Source organism: Pan troglodytes, chromosome 9 (assembly GCF_028858775.2).
Source record: "Pan troglodytes isolate AG18354 chromosome 9, NHGRI_mPanTro3-v2.0_pri, whole genome shotgun sequence".
NCBI lineage: Eukaryota > Metazoa > Chordata > Mammalia > Primates > Hominidae > Pan > Pan troglodytes.
This window is the reverse complement of record NC_072407.2, coordinates 63,628,938-63,652,184: the sequence shown is the minus strand read 5'-3', so window position 1 is coordinate 63,652,184 and position 23,247 is coordinate 63,628,938. Positions and strand designations below refer to the sequence as shown.

Here is a 23,247-nt window from a genome sequence, read left to right as displayed (position 1 = left end):
ACTTATTTTCAGAGCAAATGTTCTACCTTGTGCAGTTAAATTCCAGTATCAAGTTCAGGAAGGGAAGAATCCTTTGATAGGAGTTAGAAGATCTGACTGGTAGTGCCTAGTTTACCACCTGTTTATCTGAATATGAACAAGCAGTGTAACCCTGGTCTTTTTCACCTACAAAATGAAAATAGCCGTTGTGCCTTCTACACAGGGATGTATTAAGAATCAGAGATAACAAATGTGAATGTTTTGTAAACTGCCTAAATATGAGGAAGTACATAGTGTGGGTGATCTTGGGGCTCCAGAAAAGCTTTTGGCTTTAAAAAGCCAGGTGAAGGAGGGTTCAACGATTTAAAAAAAAAGTGAACCACAGACCAGATGATAATGTGTATGGTACCAGGAATGGCAAGATCACTGTAAAAACAAGCTTTAGGAGAAGAGATTCCGTAGAGGGCCTATCAAGATGTGAAACTTAAGGAAAAAAAAATAGTTGGAATACCTTAGAATGTAAAACTATTACTTTCATATTGGGTTCCATGGTAACCCACATCTTAGTTGTACGTCATGCTTGCTAAGACACCTGTTCCTGTGCTGTAGCAATCTCTACATAAGGTCTAGGTGTCTGGTTTTTATGCCCCAGATGACTTGTAAACTAAATTGTGAGGACTAGTAGCTTAGAGGCAAAATTCAGCTTCATCTAGGAGGTACCATGGTGGTGTAGAAAAGGAAGGATTTTATGGTTACTCTAGGTTCAAATCCCAGTTCCATTTCTAAGCTGAATGCCCTTGGACACATGACTTAACATCTGATTAATTTCCTTCTGCCTCATAGGATCATTATATGAATGAAATACACTTTGCCAGGCACTGGATGATTAGTAGTCTCCACAAGCTGCTGCCATGGTATGGAGCTAGAATCAATCTGTCCTAAATGCTTCCTAAACTGGGCAAGACCACTGCAGTCACTTGCTGGTTCTAGCCATGAGTGTGAGTAGCTGAGCAGGCCTCTGCCAAGCTTATGACCAGGGCCTGTTGCTTTGCTCAGTTCTCTCCACTGTCCCAGAATTTTGGTACCTCCAGCTCTGTGTGGACTGTAAAGCGGCTTCCCTTGACTCTAGTGAGCACAGCCTCTGGCCACGATAAATCTGAAAGACTAGCTACACTGATGTCTGTGATCCCAAAATGTTGGGATCACAAGTGTAAGCCACTGTGCCAGGCCTCCACTGCCTCAGTTTCTGTTGTATGTCCTAATTATGTGACTAACTGCATCTACACAGGTGGTTCCAACAAGCATCAGGAAAAATGAACATTTATCACGCAACCCACAGGAAACACAATGCACTAAACTTCCACATAACCACCCAGTAAATGAGAGGACTTCCTATTCCTAATTACAGCCTCATTTTCAACCATCATCCTCATTCTCAAGTATGAGGAAATGGAATTTCCTTGATCCAGACAGACTCCTAAGGCAAGATTTCTAGTTCCACCTGTTAATAACCAGATGTGTGGTGCTGGTTATGTCACTTCTCATCTCTAAGCCTGCAAAGTCGGAGATAAGACTTGGTTCATCTCTAAAATAGGTCTTTAAATTCTAATGGATTTTATAAGGCGCCCTTCAACTTCCAATTGAGCCTTCCAATCATTTATATTGCTGTGGCAGTGAGCTTAACCAGTTAACCTCTAAATAGGCCATACAGAATGGGCTCTCTTCCAGTTTGATACCAGCGATTTCTTCAACACAGGGAGAAAGTAGCAGAAAATTGGTATTAGTGGGATTTGTGATTATCAGGGCAGTTCCTATTGAAGGTTTTGTTACTGTGTCATGGCTGATTAGACCTGTCTACTCTGGTTTTTGGATAGTCCCCAAGGGCAACTGGGAGGCAAGGGCACAGAAGGGGTAGGAAACAAGAAAAAACATCAGTGCTTTGGACAGCAGAGCCCCTCAGGATAAGAATGAGCTTGATCATATAAAGTAAGAGTTAAAGCCAGCATAGAATGCTTAAAGTTACATTTTACTTTGAGTAAGAGCAGATAATCTAGGATTCATCTGAAAACAGACAGAAGAGCCTCAAGGTTTTCTGAAGTGGATTCCGTCATGGCTCCTCGTGGCTTCTTGGAATTAAAAAACATGGCCACTACCAAGGAAATGAGGAATAATTTTAAAGATGCTTACTTGGAGAAAGAAAGTATACATTGATCTAGAGTGACAGTTCTCCAGCTTAAAAAAAAAAAGTGTTCCTTTTATGTTAACTCAAAATTTTATTTTTGAGACAGGGTCTCACTCCTGCACAGGCTGGAGTACAGTGGTACAAACATAGCTCACTGCAGTCTTGACCTGGGCTCAAGCTATCCTCCTGCCACAGCCTCCTGAATAGCTGGGACTACAGGTGTGCATCACCACACCTGGCTTGTTTTTAAATTTTTTGTAGAGACAAGGTTCTCACCATATTACCCAGGCTGGTCACAAATTCCTGGACTCATGCAATCCTCCTGCTTCAGCCTCCCAAAATGTTGGGATCACAAGTGTAAGCCACTGTGCCAGGCCTCAAAATACTAAAATAAATGACAAAAAAAAAAAAAAAAAAAAAATCAGCTGGTTGCAGTGGCTCACACCTATAATCCTAGCACATTAGGAGGTAGAGGCGGGAGGATCGCTTGAGCCCAGGAGTTACAGACCAGCCTGAGCAACAAAGACCCCATCTCTACAATAAATACAAAAATTAGTGGGCTGGGCACGGTGGCTCACGCCTGTAATCCCAGCACTTTGGTAGGCCAGCAGGCAGACCACGAGGTCAGGAGTTTGAGACCAGCCTGGCCAGCATGGTGAAACCCCGTCTCTACTAAAAATACAAAAAAAAATTAGCCCGGCATGGTGGTGCACACCTGTATTCCCAGCTACTCGGGAGGCTGAGGCAGAAGAATTGCTTGAACCCAGGAGGCGGAGGTTGCAGTGAGCCGAGATCATGCCACTGTACTCCAGTCTAGGTGACAGAGCGAGACTCCGTCTCAAAAAAAAAAAAAAAAAGCTAGGCATGGTGGTGTGTGCCTGTAGTCCCAGCTACTTGAGAGGCTGATGTGGGAGGATCACGTGAGCTAGGGAGGCAGAGGTTGCAGTGAGCCAAGATCATGCCACTGCACTGCAGCCTGGATGACAGACTGAGACACTGTCTCCAAAATTAAAAAAAAAAAAAAAAAAGTTAGTTTAGAATATGCTTCTTCCAGTTACACATGGCCCACTGGAAAAGAGCTAACAATTATCTGTAAGAGGAGTGAGACAAGATGCTGACTTTGGGGCAGAGTGAAGCAAATAAGCAGTCTTTTGCATGACGAGAGACTTGAGGAAGATACAGAGGATGGCAGTGCATTTAGGGTTTAATTTAGGCTGCAGCTTGGGGAAGAAAATCAGTGGTCATCACTGCCTTTTGTCCACACTGTATCACTAAGCAAAGCTCCTGAGAACAAACTGCTGGGATAGTCCTGACCCTCTCTTGGAGTGGATGAATTCTAGGGACAGGTGCCATAAGGAAAGGCTGCAACCCCCACAACAGAAAATACATATTTATTATAAAATAAAGTTAGTTTCATGAAGAGAGTAGAAAAATAACACTATGAGCTACTAAAAAAGTTCTGGAACTCAGTCTCCGAGGATTGGGGTGAGAGGCTTTCACATCACTCTGGAAACCCACCAACATGAGGCTCTCCGTGCTCATGTGGGACAGGTATAGCACAGCTCGTACAGGGAGCATGTGGCTCAGGTCCTGCTTGAAGCCCAAGGAGCCTAGATGGTCCACACGAGATGCTCTGGCCACGGTGATCAAGGAGGAGAACTTGAGGTCAGCAGGGGACTGGTTCTGAGAAGGGGCAGGATGGGAATAACCTTGCCCCTCCCTATACTGGAGTGTAGAAGAGTCTCTTGGGCTGATGGTCCTGGTTTAGAAGATGGTATCCACTGGCCTTATGCTGAGTTGCTTGCCCAAATGTCTGTGCTGAAGAAAAGCCACACAGCGTTTCTCAGGACAACTTGCCCCACCAATTCTCACTGGTGTGGCTAAAGTACCAGAAGCAATATGTGTGGTGTCAGCCTGATGGGCTGCTGGCTGAAATTCTGTACTTCAAATCCTGTCCATACTGATGGCAGAAAGAAAGAAAATGTTAAAAAGACCAGTGAATGAGAGCAGCTGGCCTCGACTGTTCTATATTCCAAGCCTCCTGGCCCCAAAGGATAGGGAGAGTATCTTCCCTGAGTGGGAAACGATCTACCTACCCTAAACAGGAAAGGCAATCCCATAGCCACCCCTTCCTCCCTCTAGAAAAAAGTCTTCTAGACCCCTTAGGCTTCAGAAGAATACTGAATCCCTCCCTGGGATGGGAACCCAACCCTCTAGTGATGAGAAATGGTCCCTCAGCAGCAGTACCTGGAGAAAGCAGCCAAGGTGAGCACCTCAAGTAAAAGCTCTGAGCCACAGAAGAAGAGCAAGATGCCATTCATGATGGCTTCCAGGCGGAGTACGTAGGTCTGCAGCAGCAGGTAATAGGAGGCCATCATGGCAGATGGGAAGGTCAAGGCCACGCTAATACTGAGTGGCATCTTTCGTTGGCAGAGGTTTCCCTTTGTACCTGTCAGACACAGCCCATGGAGTCATCTCCAAATGGTCTGCTTTTCCTGGCCCAGGGGAAAGGCGTGGGAGATGTGATGGAATGGCAAGGCACAAAAAATAATCCTGAGTGGGGGTGTGCAGATTTATAAATGGGGTCCCACTGTACTAAAAGTTTGAGGCTTAGGAGAGCTACAAGATTAAAGTCACTTAATCCAGAGGTCCTGCTTCCAGTCTGGTTCCCACTCAAGGGACAATGGGATCTTTATTTGGGAAAAACAAAATTTTTAATTATAAAAATAATATATAATCATTTAAAAATTTTCAATGGCCGGGTGCAGTGGCTCACACCTGTAATCCCAGCGCTTTGGGAGGCCAAGGCAGGTGGATCACAAGGTCAGGAGATGGAGACCATCCTGGCTAACACGGTGAAACCCTATCTCTACTAAAAATACAAAAAAAGTAGCCGGGCGTGGTGGCGGGCGCCTGTAGTCCCAGCTACTCGGGAGGCTGAGGCAGGAGAATGGTGTGAACCCAGGAGGTGGAGCTTGCAGTGAGCAGAGATCACGCCACTGCACTCCAGCCTGGGGAACAAAGCAAGACTCCGTCTCAAAAAAAAAAAAAAAATTTCAACACAGAAAATAATTTTTGAGACTATAGAAAGTGAAAGACCTCCATGTCCCTACACCCTGAAGATTATTAGAGAATGACGTATATTGTTTCAGATTTTTTATACGTATATATTCACATATTACTATTTATTATTATAAAAATAGAAGCATACCCTACATCCTGTTTTGCAACTTATTTTTCCCCCACAAACATTTTTCCACACACATAGCTACCTTAATTTTTTTTTTTTTTTTTTTTTTAGATAGTGTTTAATTCTGTCACCCAGGCTGGAGTGCAATTGCATCATCATAGCTCACTGCAGCCTCGAACCCCTGGGCTGAAGGGATCTTCCCACTATAGGTACACGTCACTATGCCCAGCTATTTTTTTTTTTTTTTTATTGAGACGGAGTTTCTTGTCACCCAGGCTGGAGTGCAATGGAGCGATCTCAGCTCACTTCAACCTCCACCTCCCAGGTACAAGCGATTATCCTGCCTCAGCCTCCCAAGTAGCTGGGATTACAGGTGCCCGCCACCATGCCCAGCTGATTTTCGTATTTTTTAGTAGAGACAGGATTTCACCATGTTGGCCAGGCTGGTCACGAACTCCTGACCTCAGGCAATCCGTTCGCCTCGGCCTCCCACAGTGCTAAGATTACAGGCGTGAGCCACTGCACCTGGCCTTAACTGTTCTTTTTAATTTTTTTTAATTTTTTGAGACAGAGTCTAGCTCTCTCGCCAGGCTAGAGTGCAGTGGTGCGATCTCGGCTCACTGCAACTCCCGCCTCCCGGGCTCAAGTGATTCTCCTGCCTCACCCTCCCGAGTAGCTGGGATTACAGGCACGTGCCACCACACCCAGCTAATTTTTGTATTTTTAGTAGAGACGGGGTTTCATCATGTGGGCCAGGATGGTCTCGATCTCCTGAACTCGTGATCTGCCTGCCCCAGCCTCCCAAAGTGCTGGGATTACAGGCGTGAGCCACCATGCCCAGCAACTGTTCTTTTTTAATGGTTATATACAAGTCCGTTGAATCAGTGCCGTAACTGATTTAACAATCCCGCATGGACAGATGTTTAGTTTGTTTACAGTGTTTTGATGTTACCAAATTTTTGGCAATAAACATTCTCATATAGCTATCTTCGCATATCTGTGGAATTTTTTTAAAATCTAGTTTTAGAAGTGAAATTGTTGGAGCTAACAGTAAAATATTACACAGTAATAACTATTACCCAAGAGTTGTACTAAATTAAATTACCACAAAAGTGTATAACAACCTGTTCGCCACACCCTAATACTGGGTGTTATAAATCTTTCTTTGCCAGTCTGATGGGTAAAAAATGTTACTTTGTTTCAATTTGATTTTTATTAGCAAGTTTGAGCATCTTGTCAAGTTTTACTGGATCTCTGTAATTATTTTTACATGAACTGCCTATTAATGTCCCTTACCAATTTTTTTTTTTTTTTTTTGAGTCTCACTTTGTCGCCCAGGCTAGAGTGCAGTGGGCGATCTTGGCTCACTGCAACCTCTGCCTCCTGGGTTCAAGCGATTCTACTGCCTCAGCCTCCCAAGTAGCTGGGATTACAGGCGCGCGCCACCACACCCAGCTAATTTTTGTATTTTTAGTAGAGACGGCCACCATGTTGGCCAAGCTGGTCTCAAACTCTTCACCTCAAATGATCCACCCACCTCGGCCTCCCAAAGTGCTGGGATTACAGACGTGAGCCACTGCGCCCAGCCAATTTTTAAAGTTATTTTGTCTTTTCCTTAGTGATTTATGTGAGCCTTCTTTTATCCTTTCTTATATGTTGCAAGTAATTTTGTTCCTAAGTTTGTGCTTTAACGTTGGTTTCAGAGATGACATATTCTAACAAATAAGGGTTTTGCTCTGTATTTCTGGGGTTATAAAACTTGTCCTACAGGCCAGGCATGTTGGCTCACGCCTGTAATCCCAGCACCTTGGGGAGGCCAAGGCAGGAAGATTGCTTGAGGCCAGGAGCTTCAGACCAGCCTGGGCAACAAGGCAAGACACTGTCTCTACAAAAAACACAAAATTAGCCAGGTATGATGTCGCACACCTGTGGTCCCAGCTATTCAGGAGGCTGAAGTTGGAGGACTGCTTGAGCCCAGGGCTTCAAGGCTGCTGTGAGCTATGATCGTACCACTGTACTACAGCCTAGGTGACAGAATGAGACCCTGTCTCAAATAAATAAATGTTTAAAAAACAAAATCTGGCCAGGTATGATGGCTCACACCTATAATCCCAGCACTTTGGGAGGCCAAGGCGGGTGGATCATGAGGTCAGGAGATGGAGACCATCCTAGCCAACATGGTGAAACTCTATCTCTACTAAAAATATAAAAACTTGCCGGGCATGGTGGCAGGCGCCTGCAGTCCCAGCTACTCAGGAGGCTGAGGCAGGAGAATTGCTTGAACTCAGGAGGCGGAGGCTGCAGTGAGCCGAGATCGTGCCACTGCACTCCAGCCTGGGTGACACAGCGAGACTCTGTCTCCAAAAAAAAAAAAAAAAAAATCCGGCCAGGCGCGGTGGCTCACCCCTGTAATCCCAGCACTTTGGGAGGCCCAGGCAGGTGGATCACGAGGTCAGGAGATCGAGACCTTCCTGGCTAACACGGTGAAACTCCGTCTCTACCAAAAATAAAAAAAAAAAAATTAGCAGGCATGGTGGCGGGCGCCTGTAGTCCCAGCTACTCAGGAGGCTGAGGCAGGAGAATGGTGTGAACCCAGGAGGTGGAGCTTGCAGTGAGCCCAGATGGTGCCACTGCACTCCAGCCCGGGTGACAGAGTGAGACTCCATCTCAAAAAAAAAAAAAAAAAAAATCCGACCAGGTGCAGTGGCCCACATTTGTAATCCCACCACCTTGGGAGGCCGACACAGGCAGATCACAAGGTCAAGAGATCGAGACCATCCTGGCCAACATGGTGAAACCCTGTCTCTATTAAAAATACAAAAATTAGCTGGGAGCAGTGGTGCACGCCTGTAATCCCAGCTACTCGGGAGGCTGAGGCAGGAGAATCGCTTGATCCCGGGAGGCAGAGATTGCAGTGATCCGAGATCGTGCCATTGCACTCCAGCCTGGGGACAGAGCGAGACTCCATCTCAAAAAAAAAAAAAAACCAAAAAACAAAAAACAAAAAACTCCTACAGAGATCCTTATTCAGAGAATTGTTAGGGATCTTAGTACTGATCTGTACAGGATACACTGCCTGCCCTGACATGGAGTTACAACTGAACCTATTCCCCTAAGAATACTAGTGAGAAGAACCAAGCACTCTTCTTGCAGTTAGGCAGCTGGGAAGGAATCATCTAATATCCCATTCTATTGCCCATCTCTAGCCTTACAGAGCAACAAACAGGTAAATCTTGACCCAATGTATGAAGCAGCAACTTGAAACTTCAGAGACGGAGTAATAGGATATACAGATCCAGTCTCTGATAGTCAACCTAGGTTATGTACTTTTCTTGTTAATCAAGTTACAGATACCAGCTTGTCTCATAAGGAGTGGAAATATTCTCTGGACAACACTCACCAAAAAACAGGCGAATTACTTCAATTCCAAGATAAAGGAGGAGCATCACCACATCCAGTACTAGGTTAGCTGTTGGATATGGTAGCAGGACACCTGCCAATACAAAAGCCAGAGTTTGCGAACAGCATGTAACAGCACCCACAAGAACTGCCACACACTTGGGAAAAAAGAGGACATCAGTCTCAGCTTTCCATGAACTAGTTAGTGAGATGTGGGCATTATTACAGCAGCAGGATACATAAACTCACAATGCGACTCAGGCTCATTATTATGGTGTTTTACTCCTAACTCCAAAAGTCTCTGGGGACTCCACTCTCCAAAATGATTGGATGTACATGGGTACACAGGCCACTGAATAGTTTCTAAGGGTCACCAGTGGGCTTACAGTGGAGCTCAGCAAAGAGCAGTGATGTGGGCAGAGTCAGAATGGAGAAGCCCACATTTCTCAAACTCAAGAAATTCTTGCTGAGGGGCTGCCTATGGAATCATACTCAAAGAAGCCATCTGATGAGGAGGCCTGCCTTGCAGCGACAAAGAACTGCAGGGGGCAGAAAAGAACGGAAAATAAGAAGGTTCTTGGTAGGAATTGGCTCTGAGCTGAAGTGGGGAAGGGATGCTGTCGTCAAGCCCCAAGCCTTCCTTACCTTTATACAGAAATATGAAAAGTTCCAGCAGGAAATAGGTAGCATTATACCACCCGTTCAGAAAGAACAGGATTTCCAGCGGGGTGGAGGACAACCGTTTACCTGAAAAAGGAGCACAGAGAAGTGGGATGGGCCGGAAGGCAGCTCCCTCTCTGCTCGTATGGGTTGGTGTCTAACTTTGGGGAAACTAGACGCTGCAACTAATGGGACCGGCCACTCAGGGGCACTTCTGGTTGCTGATAATGAGGGGGCGAGGGTACGGGGGTGGGAGTGGAGGGGGCTTCCCTCGTTTCCTAGGAATCACCGTGAAACTCGACTCTTCGGCTTCAGGAATAAAAGTCAAGAGGTAACTCGCAGCTGACAGACATCTCAAAGATCTCACTCTGTCACTATTTGGGAGGGGAAGTTGGGGCGCGGAGACCAACAGATTCGCACCTGAGCCAGCCTAGAAGTGGCCCAGCCAAGGATCTGCGTTTATTTGAGCCGCGCACCTTGAGACCTTCAGGCACCCAGGGTGGGCGGGACCGCGGAAGCCGGCTTTGGACCAGGGAGGCGCGACGTCCCTAACGCTAGAGAATGGAGGGTTTAGGTCAAGCTCTGGGACAGAGGTGGGAGGGAGCGACCGAAGGGAAAGGGACCAGCGACTCACACACCTCCGGAATCTCACCTCGCGGCGCCATCTTCAGTCCCCGTGGCAGCATACGCTGCCACAGCGGCTCCCGGAGCAGCGCGGCGCTGCCGGAAACAGGGACGAAGCGGCCTGGGTTTCCGGCCCCTCTGCCCGCCCGCGGCACTCTGTGGTCACCCGGAGCTGGACGAGCTCGGAGCTGGACGAGCTCGGGCCTGGCCGCAAATGGCCCTCGCTCGGATGTCCCCTCTCCAGACCTAAGGGATAACGGTGACCACCCACGACGCCGTCGTCTGCAGGACCTCAGGGGTGCGGGGGAGGACCTTGGAGGCTCTCAGACTACCGGGCGTTGGGCGGAAGTGGCCAGTTGTGATAGTGTTACCAGGAGATTGGCAAATAGGTCCTACTCCCACGATTCTCTTTTTTCAACGGAAGACAAGAAAAGGTGTGAGCGACGGATCTCTGCAAATGCAGGGTGGAGTTAGCATTGGTCTTTTCTGCGGCCGATTTACCTACCAGGTAGAGACACGAGGGAAATAGAGCGTCCTTTCCAGGAACACACATAAATAAAATGAAACGAGTCACCACGCGATCCATAAAGTGGTGCAGTGGGAGCTGAGAGGACAAAGTGCTCCCAGGTGGAGATCTAAGTTAGTTTCCAAGAGACGGCCTGTGAGCTGGGCTTCAAAGCCTGCCTGATTCGGATTTGCAGCGGTAAAAGCGTGTTGCTGGCCGGGCTTAGTGGCTCACGCCTGTAATCCCAGCACTTTGGGAGGCCGAGGTGATGGATCACCTGAGGTCAGGAGTTCGAAATCAGCCTGGCCAACATGGCGAAACCCCGTCTCTACTAAAAATACAAAAATTAGTCGGGCGTACTGGCGCGCGCCGGTAGTTACAGCTACTTGGGAGGCTGAGGTAGGAGAATCGCTCGAACGCGGGAGGCGGAGGTTGCAGTGAGCTGAGATCGCGCCACCGCACTCCAGCCTGGGCGACAGTGAGACTCTGTGTCAAAAACAAAAAACAGAAAACTGTGTTGCTGCAGGCAGGGGAGTGCAAAAAGAAGGGTTTTGAGAGGACCCAGGTTGACTTGACTTCGCTGTTAGCCCGTTGTCAATCAGGGTAAAGCAGGAAACAGATGGCACGCTCCAACCAGGTAGCCTGAGGAAGGTGACTAAGCTTTATTTTATTTATTTCATTTTATTTTTGAGACGGAGTTTTGCTCTTGTAACCCAGGCTGGAGTGCAATGGCGCTATCTCTGGTCACTGCAACCTCTGCCTCCTGGGTTCAAGCGATTCTCCAGTCTCAGCCTCCCAAGTAGCTGGGATTACAGGTGCCCCCCACCACACCCGGCTAAATTTTTTTGCATTTTTAGTAGAGACGGGGTTTCACCATGTTGGCCAGGCTGGTCTGGAACTCCTGACCTCAGGTTACCCGCCCCCCTCCGCCTCCCAAAGTGCTGGGATTACAGGTGTGATTAATGCCCCCGGCCAAGAGTGACTAAGCTTTAAGCAAAGTGCTGTACCCCTGGCTAATTGGAATGGGGTGGGGCGGTAATTGTTACTTCTAGGCTTAAAAGGGAAGGGCCTGAAACAATTCCCTGAAGCTGGAGAGTAATATGTGCATAGAAGGCCTCCCACTAGGAACCCTCACACTCTAGGAGGCTAGTGGATAAATATAGCAGGGACCTCCATTTCCCTTCTCCCGTCTCTGATCTCTGCTTATGTCTCCCGCTGACACAACTTAACTGCAAGCTGGAGGGCAAGGAAGCCCTTTAGGGTAAGTAGGAAAGCGCAGAGCACAGAGGTTAAGGTGGAAAGGGATCCAGATCCTGCTTCCCCATCTTCGCTGCCTGCAAGACAAGAGACATTAGACAAGTTCCTGCTCTTGTGAGCCTGATATGGAAAGAAAGTGGGCCAGCTGCACCGGGCGCGGTGGCTCACACCTGTAATCCCAGCACTTTGGGAGGCTGAGGCGGGTGGATCACTTGAGGTCAGGAATTCAAGACCAGCCTGACCAACATGGTGAAACCCCATCTCTACTAAAAATACAAAATTAGCCGGGCATGATGGCACATGCCTCTAATCCCAGCTACTTGGGGGGCTGAGGCATAAGAATCGCTTGAACCTGGGAGGCGGAGGTTGCAGTGAGCTGAGACCAAGCCATTGCACTCCAGCCTGGGCAACAAGAATGAAACTATGTCTCAAAAGAAAAAGAAAGAAAGTGGGCCAGCTGCTTGTTTTTGTAAATAAAAGTTCTTTGGAGAACGTCATCATGGTCACTTACTTACATGTTATTATATATTGCAGCTTTCATGCTATTATGGCAATGTTAAGTAGTTGCAACAGAGACCACATGGCCCACAGCCTTAAATACCATCTGACCCTTTAAGAAAAAGTTGGCTAATCTATGTCAGAGTATGCCACAACTTCATAGATGCCAAAAGCTGACAGTGAGGCCAAATTACTGATGGCAAACAGCAGGAACATCAGCATGGCAACCTGGGGGCCCCCTGCTCCCAAGTCCTATGAGTGACACAATGACCCCAGATGGTGCTGCACTCAAGGAGTAATGCCACAGCTTGGGGGAGCCCAGAGCCAAAGGCTCAGTACCCTTTTTAGCAAGCAGCAAATAAAGCCAGGCCCCTTCCACTGGGGAGGGAGAAATTATACTATCATCACACTATAGTCACTTTGGTCTACTTAATTGCTTGTGTGCTCAGTATCAGGAGACAGACTTACTGGTTTGACATAGTAAGAACATGCAGGGATGCTTAGGACCCATGCAAGACTGTCCCAACAGCCAGTGCCCTTGCTAAATTGATTATTTCTAGGAGGCTTGTTATGTACATGATCACATCATCAGTAAATAAAGACATTTTTACTTCTTCCTTCTCAATCTCTATACCTTCAATTTCTTTTTCTTGCCTTATTGCACTGGCCAGGACTGGCAGTGTAATGTTGACTATAAGTGGTGATGATGGATAGTCTTGTCTTGTTCCTAACCTCAGGGGAAGCGTTCAATATCTCACCATTAATATGGTGGCTATAGATTTTTTTTGTAGATACTCTTTATCAGATTAAGAAAGTCCCTTATTATCCTAGTTTGCTAAAAGGCTTATGATATATTTTATTAAGTGTTTTCTCTTAATCTGTTGAGAGGACTATATGATTTTTCTCCTTTATTCTGCTAATATGAATTACATTGATTTTCAGAGGTATGAACAACCATGTCTTCCTGGAAAAAATTAAAAACCCATTTGCTTATGAGACTGTACAGAAAAAACTTAACATAGCAGACCTGAGGCTGCTGTCTTTGGAGAGGCCCAACTGCAAGGTTGACCCTTGCCTGGCGTAAGGGAACTTGGCTTTTGGGAGTGTTCCCACCAGTTTAAAGTGGCTCACAGTGCCTAAACTGTACAATCAATGTGGCTTATGCTAAATACCTGTTCTCCTTCTCAGAGTCTGGAGTTTTGAAACATGTTAGGCAGAGGGTGCCTTCATGATCAGCTCCCAGTAAAAACCTTGGGGGCCGGGTCCAGTGGCTCATGCCTGTAATCCCAGTACTTTGGGAAGCTGAGGCAGGAGGATCAATAGAGCTCAGGAGTTCAAGACCAGCCTGGACAACACAGTGAGACCCTGTCTCTACCCAAACAAAAAAATTTAGCCAGGCATGGTGGTGCACACCTGTAGTCCCAGTTACTTCGGAGGCTGAGGCAGGAAGATTGCTTGAGCCCAAGAGGTAGAGGGAAGAGGCTGCAGTGAACCATAACTGTCTAAAAAAATAAAAATAAAAAAAATAAAACTTGGACCCTGAGTCTCAAGTGAGCTTTCCTAGTAGACAACATTGCGCATATGTTATCAGAATTTGTTGCTGGAGGAATGATGAACGTCTTGTGTGATTCCCCCTGAGATAGACCTCTTGGAAGCATGCTGCTAGTTTCTCCTTGACTGTGCCTCATGTATCTTTTCCCTTTGTTGACCTTGCTTTGTATTTCACTGTAATAGATCAGAGGCATGAATACACCTGTATGCTGGGTCCCATAAGTCCTTATAGCAAATCATCCAACCTGGGTGTGATCTTGGAGACCCCTGACACAGATATGTTATCCTTTTTATATGTCGCTGGATTTCATTTGCTAATTTTGTTCAGGTTTTACATATGTTCATGAGAGAGATTGGTTTGTAATTTAACTTTGTCAAGGACCTTGTCAAGGGTGGGTATTAAGGTTAAGGTGGCTTCATCCAATAAAGCGAAAGGTATTTCTTCTTTTTCTATTCTCCGGAAGAGATAGTGTAAGCTAGGTAATATTTCTTCTTCAAGTATTTGAAAGAATACACTGATGAAGCCATCTAAACCTAAATTTTTTTTTTGGTGGGGGGGAGTTTAAAATAATGAAATCCCTGTACTATATATAAGAACATTCAGATATTCTACTTCTCGAGTAAGGTTTGGGTGAATTTGTGTTTGCATAAACCTTGAATAAGGTTTGGGTAAATCATTTTGTATACATTTCCAGATGTATTGGTGTGAAGGTTTTCATAACATTCCTCAATTCTTTTTTTTTCTGTATTATAAGTCAGCAGTCAGGCTGGGCGCAGTGGCTCATACCTGTAATCCCAGCACTTTGGGAGGCCAAGGCAGGCGGATCACTTGAGGTCAGGAGTTCAAGACAGCTTGGCCAACATGGTGAAACCCCATTTGTGCTAAAAATACAAAAAAATTAGCCAGGTGTGGTGGCGCATGCCTGTAGTCCCGGCTATTTGGGAGGCTGAGGCAGGAGAATCGCTAGAACCCAGGAGGTGGAGGTTGCAGTGAGCCAAGATCATGCCACTGCACTCCAGCCTGGCAACAGAGCGAGACTCTGTCTAAAGAATAATAATAACTAATTAATTTTTAAAAATTAAAAAAGTCACCAGGCAATCCTTAAATATTACTTAATGGATGTAAGAACTGCAGTGATGTCCCTTTTCTTTCATATTTTTTTCTTCAATAGTTTTGATAGGTGTTTATCAATTTTATTAACGTTTTATTTGTTTTTTATTTTTTTTTATGAGACAGGGTCTCACTCTATCGCCCAGGCTGCAGTGCAGTGGCACGATCTTGGCTCACTGCAACCTCTGCCTCCCAGGCTCAAGCAATTCTCGTGCCTCAGCCTCCTAAGTAGCTGGGACTACAGGCATGCACCACCACACCTGGCTAATTTTTGTCTTGTTTTTTTTTTTTTTTGAGACGGAGTCTTGCTCTGTCGCCCAGGCTGGAGTGAAGTGGTGCGATCTCGGCTCGCTGCAAGCTCCGCCTCCCAGGTTCACGCCCTTCTCCTGCCTCAGCCTCCCGAGTAGCCGACTACAGGCACCCGCCACCACGCCCAGCTAATTTTTTTTTGCATTTTTAGTAGAGACGGGGTTTCACCGTGTTAGCCAGGATGGTCTCGATCTCCTGACCTCATGATCCGCCCGCCTCAGCCTCCCAAAGTGCTGGGATTACAGGTGTGAGCCACTGCTCCCGGCTTTTTTTTTGTATTTTTAGTAGAGACAGGGTTTTGTCATGTTGCCCAGGCTGGTCTCGAACTGGTGAGCTCAGGCAGTCCACCTGCCTCGACCTCCCAAAGTGCTAGGATTACAAGCATGAGCCACCATGCCTGGTTTATTATTATTATTATTATTATTATTATTATTTTATTTTTTTGAGACAGAGTCTTGCTCTGTCACCCAGGCTAGAGTGCAGTGTGGTGTGATCTCGGCTCACTGCAGCCTCCGCCTCCTGGGTTCAAGCAGTTCTCCTGCTTCAGCCTCCCGAGTAGCTAGGATTACAGGCGCCCACCACTGCGCCCGGCTAATTTTTGTATTTTTAGTAGAGATGGGGTTTCACCATGTTGGCCAGGCTGGTCTCGAACTCCTGACCTCATGATCCACTCGCCTCGGCCTCCCAAAGTGCTAGGATTGCAGGTGTGAGCCACCGTGCCCAGCCTTATTAATTTTTTTAAAAACAGCTTTCGACTTTCTTTTTCTTCGTCGTATAAAATTTGTTTTCTATTTTACAAATTTCTGCTCTTTATAATTTCCTTCTTCTTACTTTCTTTAGGTTTTTTGTTTTGTTTTGTTTTGTTTTTGTTTTTGTTTTTTGAGACACAGTCTGACTCTGTTGCCCAGGCTGGAGTGCAGTGGTGCGATCTCAGCTCACTGCAGCCTCCACCTCCTGGGTTCAAAGGAATTCTCCTGTCTTAGCCTCCCAAGTAGCTGAGATTGCAGGTGTGTGCCACCACACCCAGATAATTTTTGTATTTTTAGTGGAGATGAGGTTTCACCATGTTGCCCAGGCTGATCTTGAACTCCTGACCTCAAGTGATCTACCCGCCTCAGCCTCCCAAAGTGCTGGGACTACAGGCATGAGCCACTGCGCCCAGCTGGGTTCAAAGTGTTTTCTAATTTCCCTTATGATTTCTTCTTTGACCCATGGGCTATTTATAAGTGTATTTTATTTTATTTTATTTTATTTTATTTATTTTAAGACAGAGTCTCTGTTGCCCACGCTGCGGTGCAATGGTGCGATCTCAGCTCACTGCCACCTGTGCCTTGCAGGCTCAAGCTATTCTCATGCATCAGCCTCCCGAGTAACTGGGGCTACAGGTGCGTGCCACCACGCCTGGCTAATTTTTGTATTTTTAGTAGAGATGGGGTTTTGCCATGTTGCCCAAGCTGGTCTGGAATTCCTGAGCTCGAGTGACATGGTATAGGCGTGAGCCACCGTGCCCGGCCTTATTTAATTTCTGAATATTTAGTGGTTTCCTAGTATGGCAGTTATCAACACTGCCTCAGCTCCAGATTCACTCTCAGTACCTGTTCTGTTCCATGATAACCGGATCGACGCTAAGCATTTATCCCGTACAGTGAGTACAGTGTTAAGCTTTGTCAGCAGAGGGCACTAGAGGGCTATTGCAGAAACAAAGAGGCTCTCCCGGGTTCCAGTGTGCAGCCTTCGGATTTTTCTAAGGAAACCATGGATGTCAACTATGACCGTGATTAGTTACAAAAATGATCAGTTACAAAAACGAGGACTGTAGCAGCGATGCATATTCTTCTTTGCTTCTTACATGCATGTGTTTATTTGTATGTACTGATCATGTTTTTTTTTTTTGCCTCCCTTTGTTATTTTATGTGCAAATTGTTGGAGGTCAACTTTACAATCTAGTTTTTAGGTAATAGACACAGGTAATAGTTTTTAGGTAATAGGGATCACGACAAATCTGTGGAGTAATCTAGCCAGCTATGGATACAGTGACTGTTTGGACTGTGTGTCTTATCATTTGGGGGAAGGCTGAGAACTTCACTTTTAGAGAGGAGATATCTTGTTAGTAGGAATGTAGCTACTAAGGGAGTTCAAAATTTGTGTAAAGAGTGCATATGGTAGTGGAGTAGCCGGAAGAATGGTTTCTGCCAGTTACCTATTTTTTGCCTCTCAGCTTCATTATTTACCCTTCGGTGTCTGTTAAGCAATAACTGGACTGAAGCATTTCTCCCTACAATGAGTACAATGTTAGGCTTTGTCAGCAGAGGACGCTAGAAGGACATTGCAGGAAGGAAAGGGCTTGTCTTCTGGTTCCAGTGCACTCCAGCTAGGGGCCTTGCTCCATCGTCCATCGCAGGGCACGCCTTGGGAGATCTGCTGGTGTTCCACTCCAGCTGCACACCCAAAGCCGGCACTCCCTTGGCAACTTTGCCGATCTGGTCTAGGCCCCGTGACCAACTTGCTGTGGACTCCTTGTCATGGTTGCCGCTTACTCCAGGCCTTCCACCTGGGGCAGCTCCCTAACTCTGTGCACCTGCCCCCTAGTCTTGGCTTACCTATGCCATAGATGGTTTTCCCCAAAGCCCTCCAGGCATGGACAACGTGCGGTCAAGGCTGTGCCCCAACTTCCTCTGTGCGTCTGCTCACCAATCTGAGTTCTTCTGCATCCCAGAGGGTTGATTCCCATCCTCCATATCCTGTGTGGACACCATGCACTCCAAGCACATGGGGCATTCCAGCTCTTTTGATGCATCTGTCTGACAGCCGGGGCTCACCTGCGACCTGGAAGGTTGTTTCCTAGGGGCCTCCCAATGCGGGTGCTATGTGCTCTGGGCAGGTGGTGTCCCCATGTGCTCTAAGCACCTGCCTACCAGCCTTATCTTGCTTTTGGCCTGGAGGGTTGTTTCTTGCCTGGCAACTGTGAAACAGCTCTGGCCTGGGCTAATCAGTGAACTTCACCACCGCCCAGTGAGTGGCATGCAGTGAAGTCTGAACCCCTGCCTTGGGGGTGGGGACCCTACTGAGTTTGCCCTTCCTTGGGTACTTCCCTCTTTACTTCCTTATAATTCCTCTCTTATTATAGTTTAATACTTTTTTACTTTTTCTATTTTTTTTTTAATTTTTTTGAGACAGGGTCTTGCTCTGTTGCCCAGGGCTGGAGTGCAGTGCTGCAGTCATAGCTCACTGCAGCCTCAACCTCCTGGACTCAAGCAATCCTCCTGCCTCAGCCTCCCAAGTAGCTAGGACTACAGGCACATGTCACCATGCCTAGCTAATTTTTTCTTTTTAATAGAGACAAGGTCTTGCTATATTGTCCAGCCTGGTCTCAAACTCCTGGTCTCAAGTGATCCTCCTGCTTCAGCCTCCCTAAGTGCTGGGACCGGCTGGGCATAGTGACTCACTCCTGTAATCCCAGCATTTTGGGAGGCCGAGGCAGGCGGATCAGTTGAGGTCAGGAGTTCGACATCATTCTGGCCGACATGGTGAAACCCCGTCTCTACTAGAAATACAAAAATTAAACAGGAGTGGTGGCACATGCCTGTAATCCCAGCACTTTGGGAGGCTGAAGTGGGATGATTGCTTGAGTTGCTTGAGGCCAGGAGTTTGAGACCAGCCTGGTCAACATAGTGAGACCTTCATCTTACTAGAAAGAAAAAATAGAAAAAAATTAAAAATAATCTTTATGTTTACCTAAATACTATCTTTTTTTTTTTTTTTTTTTTTGAGATGGAGTCTCACTCTGTCGCCCAGGTTGGAGTGCAGTGTCAAGGTTTCAGCTCACTGCAACCTCCACCTCCCGGGATCAAGCGATTTTCCTGCCTCAGCCTCCCGAGTAGCTGGGATTACAGGCATGTGCCACCACACCCAGCTAATTTTTGTATTTTTAGTAGAGACAGGGTTTCTCCATGTTGGCCAGGCTGGTCTCCAACTCCTGACCTCAGGTGTTCCGCTTCGGCCTCCCAAAATGCTGGAATTACAGGCGTGAGCCACCGTGCCTGGCCTATCTTTTGTTTGTTTGTTTGTTTGTTTTGAGACAGAGTTCAGGCTGGAGTGCAGTGGCGTGATCTCGACTCACTGCAACTTCTGCTTCCTGGGTTCAAGTGATTCTCCCTCTGCAGCCTCCCGAGTAGCTGGGATTACAGGCATGGGCCACCATGCCTGGCTAATTTTTTTGTGTGTTTTTAGTAGAGACAGGGTTTTGCCATGTTAGTCAGGCTGGTCTCGAACTCCTGACCTCAAGTGATTCACCTGCCTTGGCCTACCAAAGTGCTGGGATTACAGGTGTGAGCCACTGTGCCCCGCCTTAATGTTTCTTATAGTGCAGCACTAATTCTCTTAGTTTTCTTTTATTTGAAAATGTTTTTATTTCAGCTTCATTTTTTAAAAATTTTTAAATTTTGTTTTATTTTTAGTAGAGATGGGGTTTCACTATATTGGCCAAGGTAATCCTGAACTCCTGACCTCAGGTGATTCACCCACCTCGGCCTCCCAAAGTGCTGGGATTACAGGCATGAGCCACTGCACCCAGCCCGAGGTTGCCTGTCTTTTAATTTACTGAGATAATATTTTCTTTTCTTTCTTTCTTTCTTTTTTTTTTTTTTTTTTTGAGACGGAGTCTCGCTCTATTGCCCAGGCTGGAGTGCAGTGGTACCATCTCAGCTTACTACAACCTCTCCCTCCCGGGTTCAAGCGATTCTCCCGCCTCAGGCTCCCGAGTAGCTGGGACTATAAGCACATGCCACCACGCTCGGCTAAGTTTTGTATTTTTAGTAGAGACGGGGTTTCACCATATTGTTCAGGCTGATCTTGAACTCCTGATCTCAGCTGATCCACCCGCCTGGGCCTCCCAAAGTGCTGGGATTATAGGCGTGAGCCACTGTGCCCAGCTTTGAGATAATATTTTCATTGATGCTTTCATATCCTTGTTTGTTAATTCCGATATCTGGACCATCTCTTTGGTGGCACTTGTAAATGTTGGAGACTCTGGTTTCAGTTACTTTTCCCCAAAGAGTGATGTTTTTTAATTTTATCAGGCGGTTAGCTCAGTTACATATATACTACAGTCACCCTTATTGAGTTGGCAGCTCCAATTTTCAGTTTAGATCTTTTTTATTTTATTTTATTTTATTTTTAGAGATTGGGGGGTGGTTCCTCACTATGTTGCCTACACTGGTCTTGAACTCCTGGCTTCAGCCTCCTGAGTAGCTGGGATTATAGGCGCAAGACACCACACCTGGCCACTTTAGATCTTCTGTCTTTAACTGAGCTGCGTGGAGTCTGAGTTCCCTATGTGGGGTTCAGAGCTTGGGCGGAGGTGTGGGCAGACAGAATGTGGGGATTTCCTTCTCTGGCTCTTTCCCTTCTAAGATTCCCATCTTCCTCTCTAGTGGTTTCAGTTGCACACACGCAGGACCCTGTTTCAATATTGAGAAAGAGGCCGGGCGCAGTGGCTCATGCCTGTAATCCTGGCACTTTGGGAGGCTGAGGCAGGCGGATCACGAGCTCAGGAGTTCGAGACCAGCCTGGCCAACATGGTGAAACCCTGTCTCTACTAAAAATACAAAGAAATTAGCCGGGCATGGTGGCGGGCGCCTGTAACCCCAGCTATTCGGGAGGCTGAGGCAGGAGAATTGCATGAACCCGGGAGGTGGAGGTTGCAGTGAGCCGAGATCGGGCCACTGCACTCCAGCCTGCGTGACAGAATGAGACTCCGTCTAAAAAAAAAAAAAATTGAGAAGGAAAAAAATCTTTTATCTGAGGAATATGGGTCTCTTTAAATTGTCAGGCTCGGCTGGGCGTGGTGGCTCACGCCTGTAATCCCAGCACTTTGGGAGGCCGAGACGGGCGGATCACGAGGTCAGGGGATCGAGACCATCCTGGCTAACAAGGTGAAACCCCGTCTCCACTAAAAAATACAAAAAAAATTAGCCAGGCGTGGTGGCGGGCGCCTGTAGTCCCAGCTACTCGGGAGGCTGAAGCAGGAGAATGGCGTGAACCCGGGAGGCGGAGCTTGCAGTGAGCCGAGATCGCGCCACTGCACTCCAGCCTGGGGGTCAGAGCGAAACTCCGTTTAAAATAAATAAATAAATAAATTGTCAGGCTCAGAAAGACGTTTAAAAACATAGCCACGGTCACGTCTCATTCCCTCTTGAGAAAAATAATTACCTCTTGAAGCCACTTGCTATGTGGACTCTAGACTAACTGACACCACGCAGCCATAAAATACCATAAACCCTATAGTTCAACAAGGTATAGCCAATCACGAACCAATGTTCCTTCTGCAAATCAATGATAATTCCTGACGAACAATTTTATAACCACCTCCTTTCTTAATTAGCTTGGTTTAATTTTTTTTTTTTTCTGTCAAGACAAGGTTTTGCTCTGCCGCCTAAGCTGGGGTACAGTGGTGCAATCACAGCTCGCTGCAGCCTCAACCTCCTGGACACAAGCAATCCTCCCACCTCAGCCTCCCGAGTAGTTGGGACTACAAATGCACACACCACCACACCCAGCTAATTTTTAAAATTTTTATGTAGAGGCCGGGTGCAGTGGCTCAAGCCTGTAATCCCAGCACTTTGGGAGGCTGAGGCGGGCGGATCATGACCTCAGGAGATCGAGACCATCCTAACACAGTGAAACCCCGTCTCTACTAAAAATACAAAAATTAGCCGGGCGTGGTGGTGTGCGCCTGTAGTCCCAGCTACTCAGGAGGCTGAGGCAGGAGAATGGCATGAACCCTGGGGGGCGGAGCTTGCAGTGAGCCAAGATCGCACCACTGCACTCCAGCCTGGGTGACAGAGCAAGACTCCGTCTCAAAAAAAAAAAAAAGAAAGAAAAAAAAATTGTATGTAGAGATGGGAGTTTTCCTATGTTGCCCAGGCTGGTCTTGAACTCCCAGATTCAAGTGATCCACCCTTCTCAGTCTCCCAAAGTCCTGGGATTACAGGCATTAGCCACTGCATCTGGCCAGAACTTTGCTCTTGAATACACTGTCTTTAAAACACATTCTGACCCTCTTGATTATTTTAAGTTAATGATAGTTTGTCTATTTCTTCCATATTTTCCTTTTTTTTTTTTTTTTTTTTTTTTTGAGACGGAGTTTCGCTCTTCACTCTTGTTGCCCAGACTAGAGTGCACTAGCACGATCTCGGCTCACTGCAACCTCCACCTCCTGGGTTCAACAGATTCTCCTGCCTCAGCCTCCCAAGTAGCTGGGATTACAGGCTTGTGCCACCATGCCTGGCTAATTTTTGTTTTCCTCTATTGTTGACTCCTTGTCTTCCTTTTTTAACAGTTAGATCACCTGTTTCTATTTCCTAGTTTTTCTCTTGTTTTATTGATATGGCCCTACCTTTTAGCAAACTAGTAATTTTTATTAGACCCAGAAATTGTGTATAAAAACTTACAGATGTTTTTTCTTCCAACTTTTCCTTGCTAGGCACATAGAAGGAGTGCTGATCACTTTAACCCCATCAGGGACTTTATGGTTTGAGGCTGCACTACAATTTTTTTTTTTTTTTCTTGAGATGGAGTCTCGCTTGGTCTTCCAGGCTGGAGTACAGTGGTGCGATCTCGGCTCACTGCAACCTCTGCCTCCTGGGTTCAAGCGATTCTCCTGCCTCAGCCTCCCGAGTAGTTGGGACTACAGGCGTGTGCCACCACACCCAGCTAATTTTTTGTATTTTTAGTAGAGATGGGGTTTCACCATGTTAGCCAGGATGGTCTCGATCTCCTGACCACGTGATCCGCCCGCCTTGGCCTCCCAAAGTGCTGGGATTACAGGCATGAACCACCGCGCCCAGCCTGCATTACAATTTTGACAAATTTCAGTCCACCTGTTTCATCCTGTTCCCAGTAAGGAGCCCTCCTGAGCATTCATATGAAAGCCCTGTGTGTTTGCCAATCCCTTTGCCCAGGTGGGTCCTAAATTCGAATCT

General features: G+C 46.6%; 1 protein-coding gene across 2 annotated transcripts; it reads right to left on the bottom strand.

The window, feature by feature from the left end:
- Window positions 1–3,518: 3,518 nt before the first annotated feature.
- Window positions 3,519–10,384, bottom strand: TMEM216 (transmembrane protein 216). 2 transcript variants are annotated; one of them, NM_001242568.1, is made up of 5 exons: window positions 10,063–10,384; window positions 9,396–9,497; window positions 8,752–8,844; window positions 4,409–4,610; window positions 3,519–4,121 (listed from the first exon to the last, which is right to left on the bottom strand). In NM_001242568.1, the coding sequence occupies exons 1-5, from the start codon at window positions 10,094–10,096 to the stop codon at window positions 4,106–4,108; spliced, it is 447 nt and encodes a 148-aa protein (NP_001229497.1). In that variant the 5' UTR covers window positions 10,097–10,384; the 3' UTR covers window positions 3,519–4,105. The 2 variants fall into 2 exon arrangements, with proteins under 2 accessions (NP_001229497.1, XP_063638670.1); XM_063782600.1 differs by having other exon boundaries at window positions 3,537–4,121; window positions 10,049–10,141.
- Window positions 10,385–23,247: the final 12,863 nt, after the last annotated feature.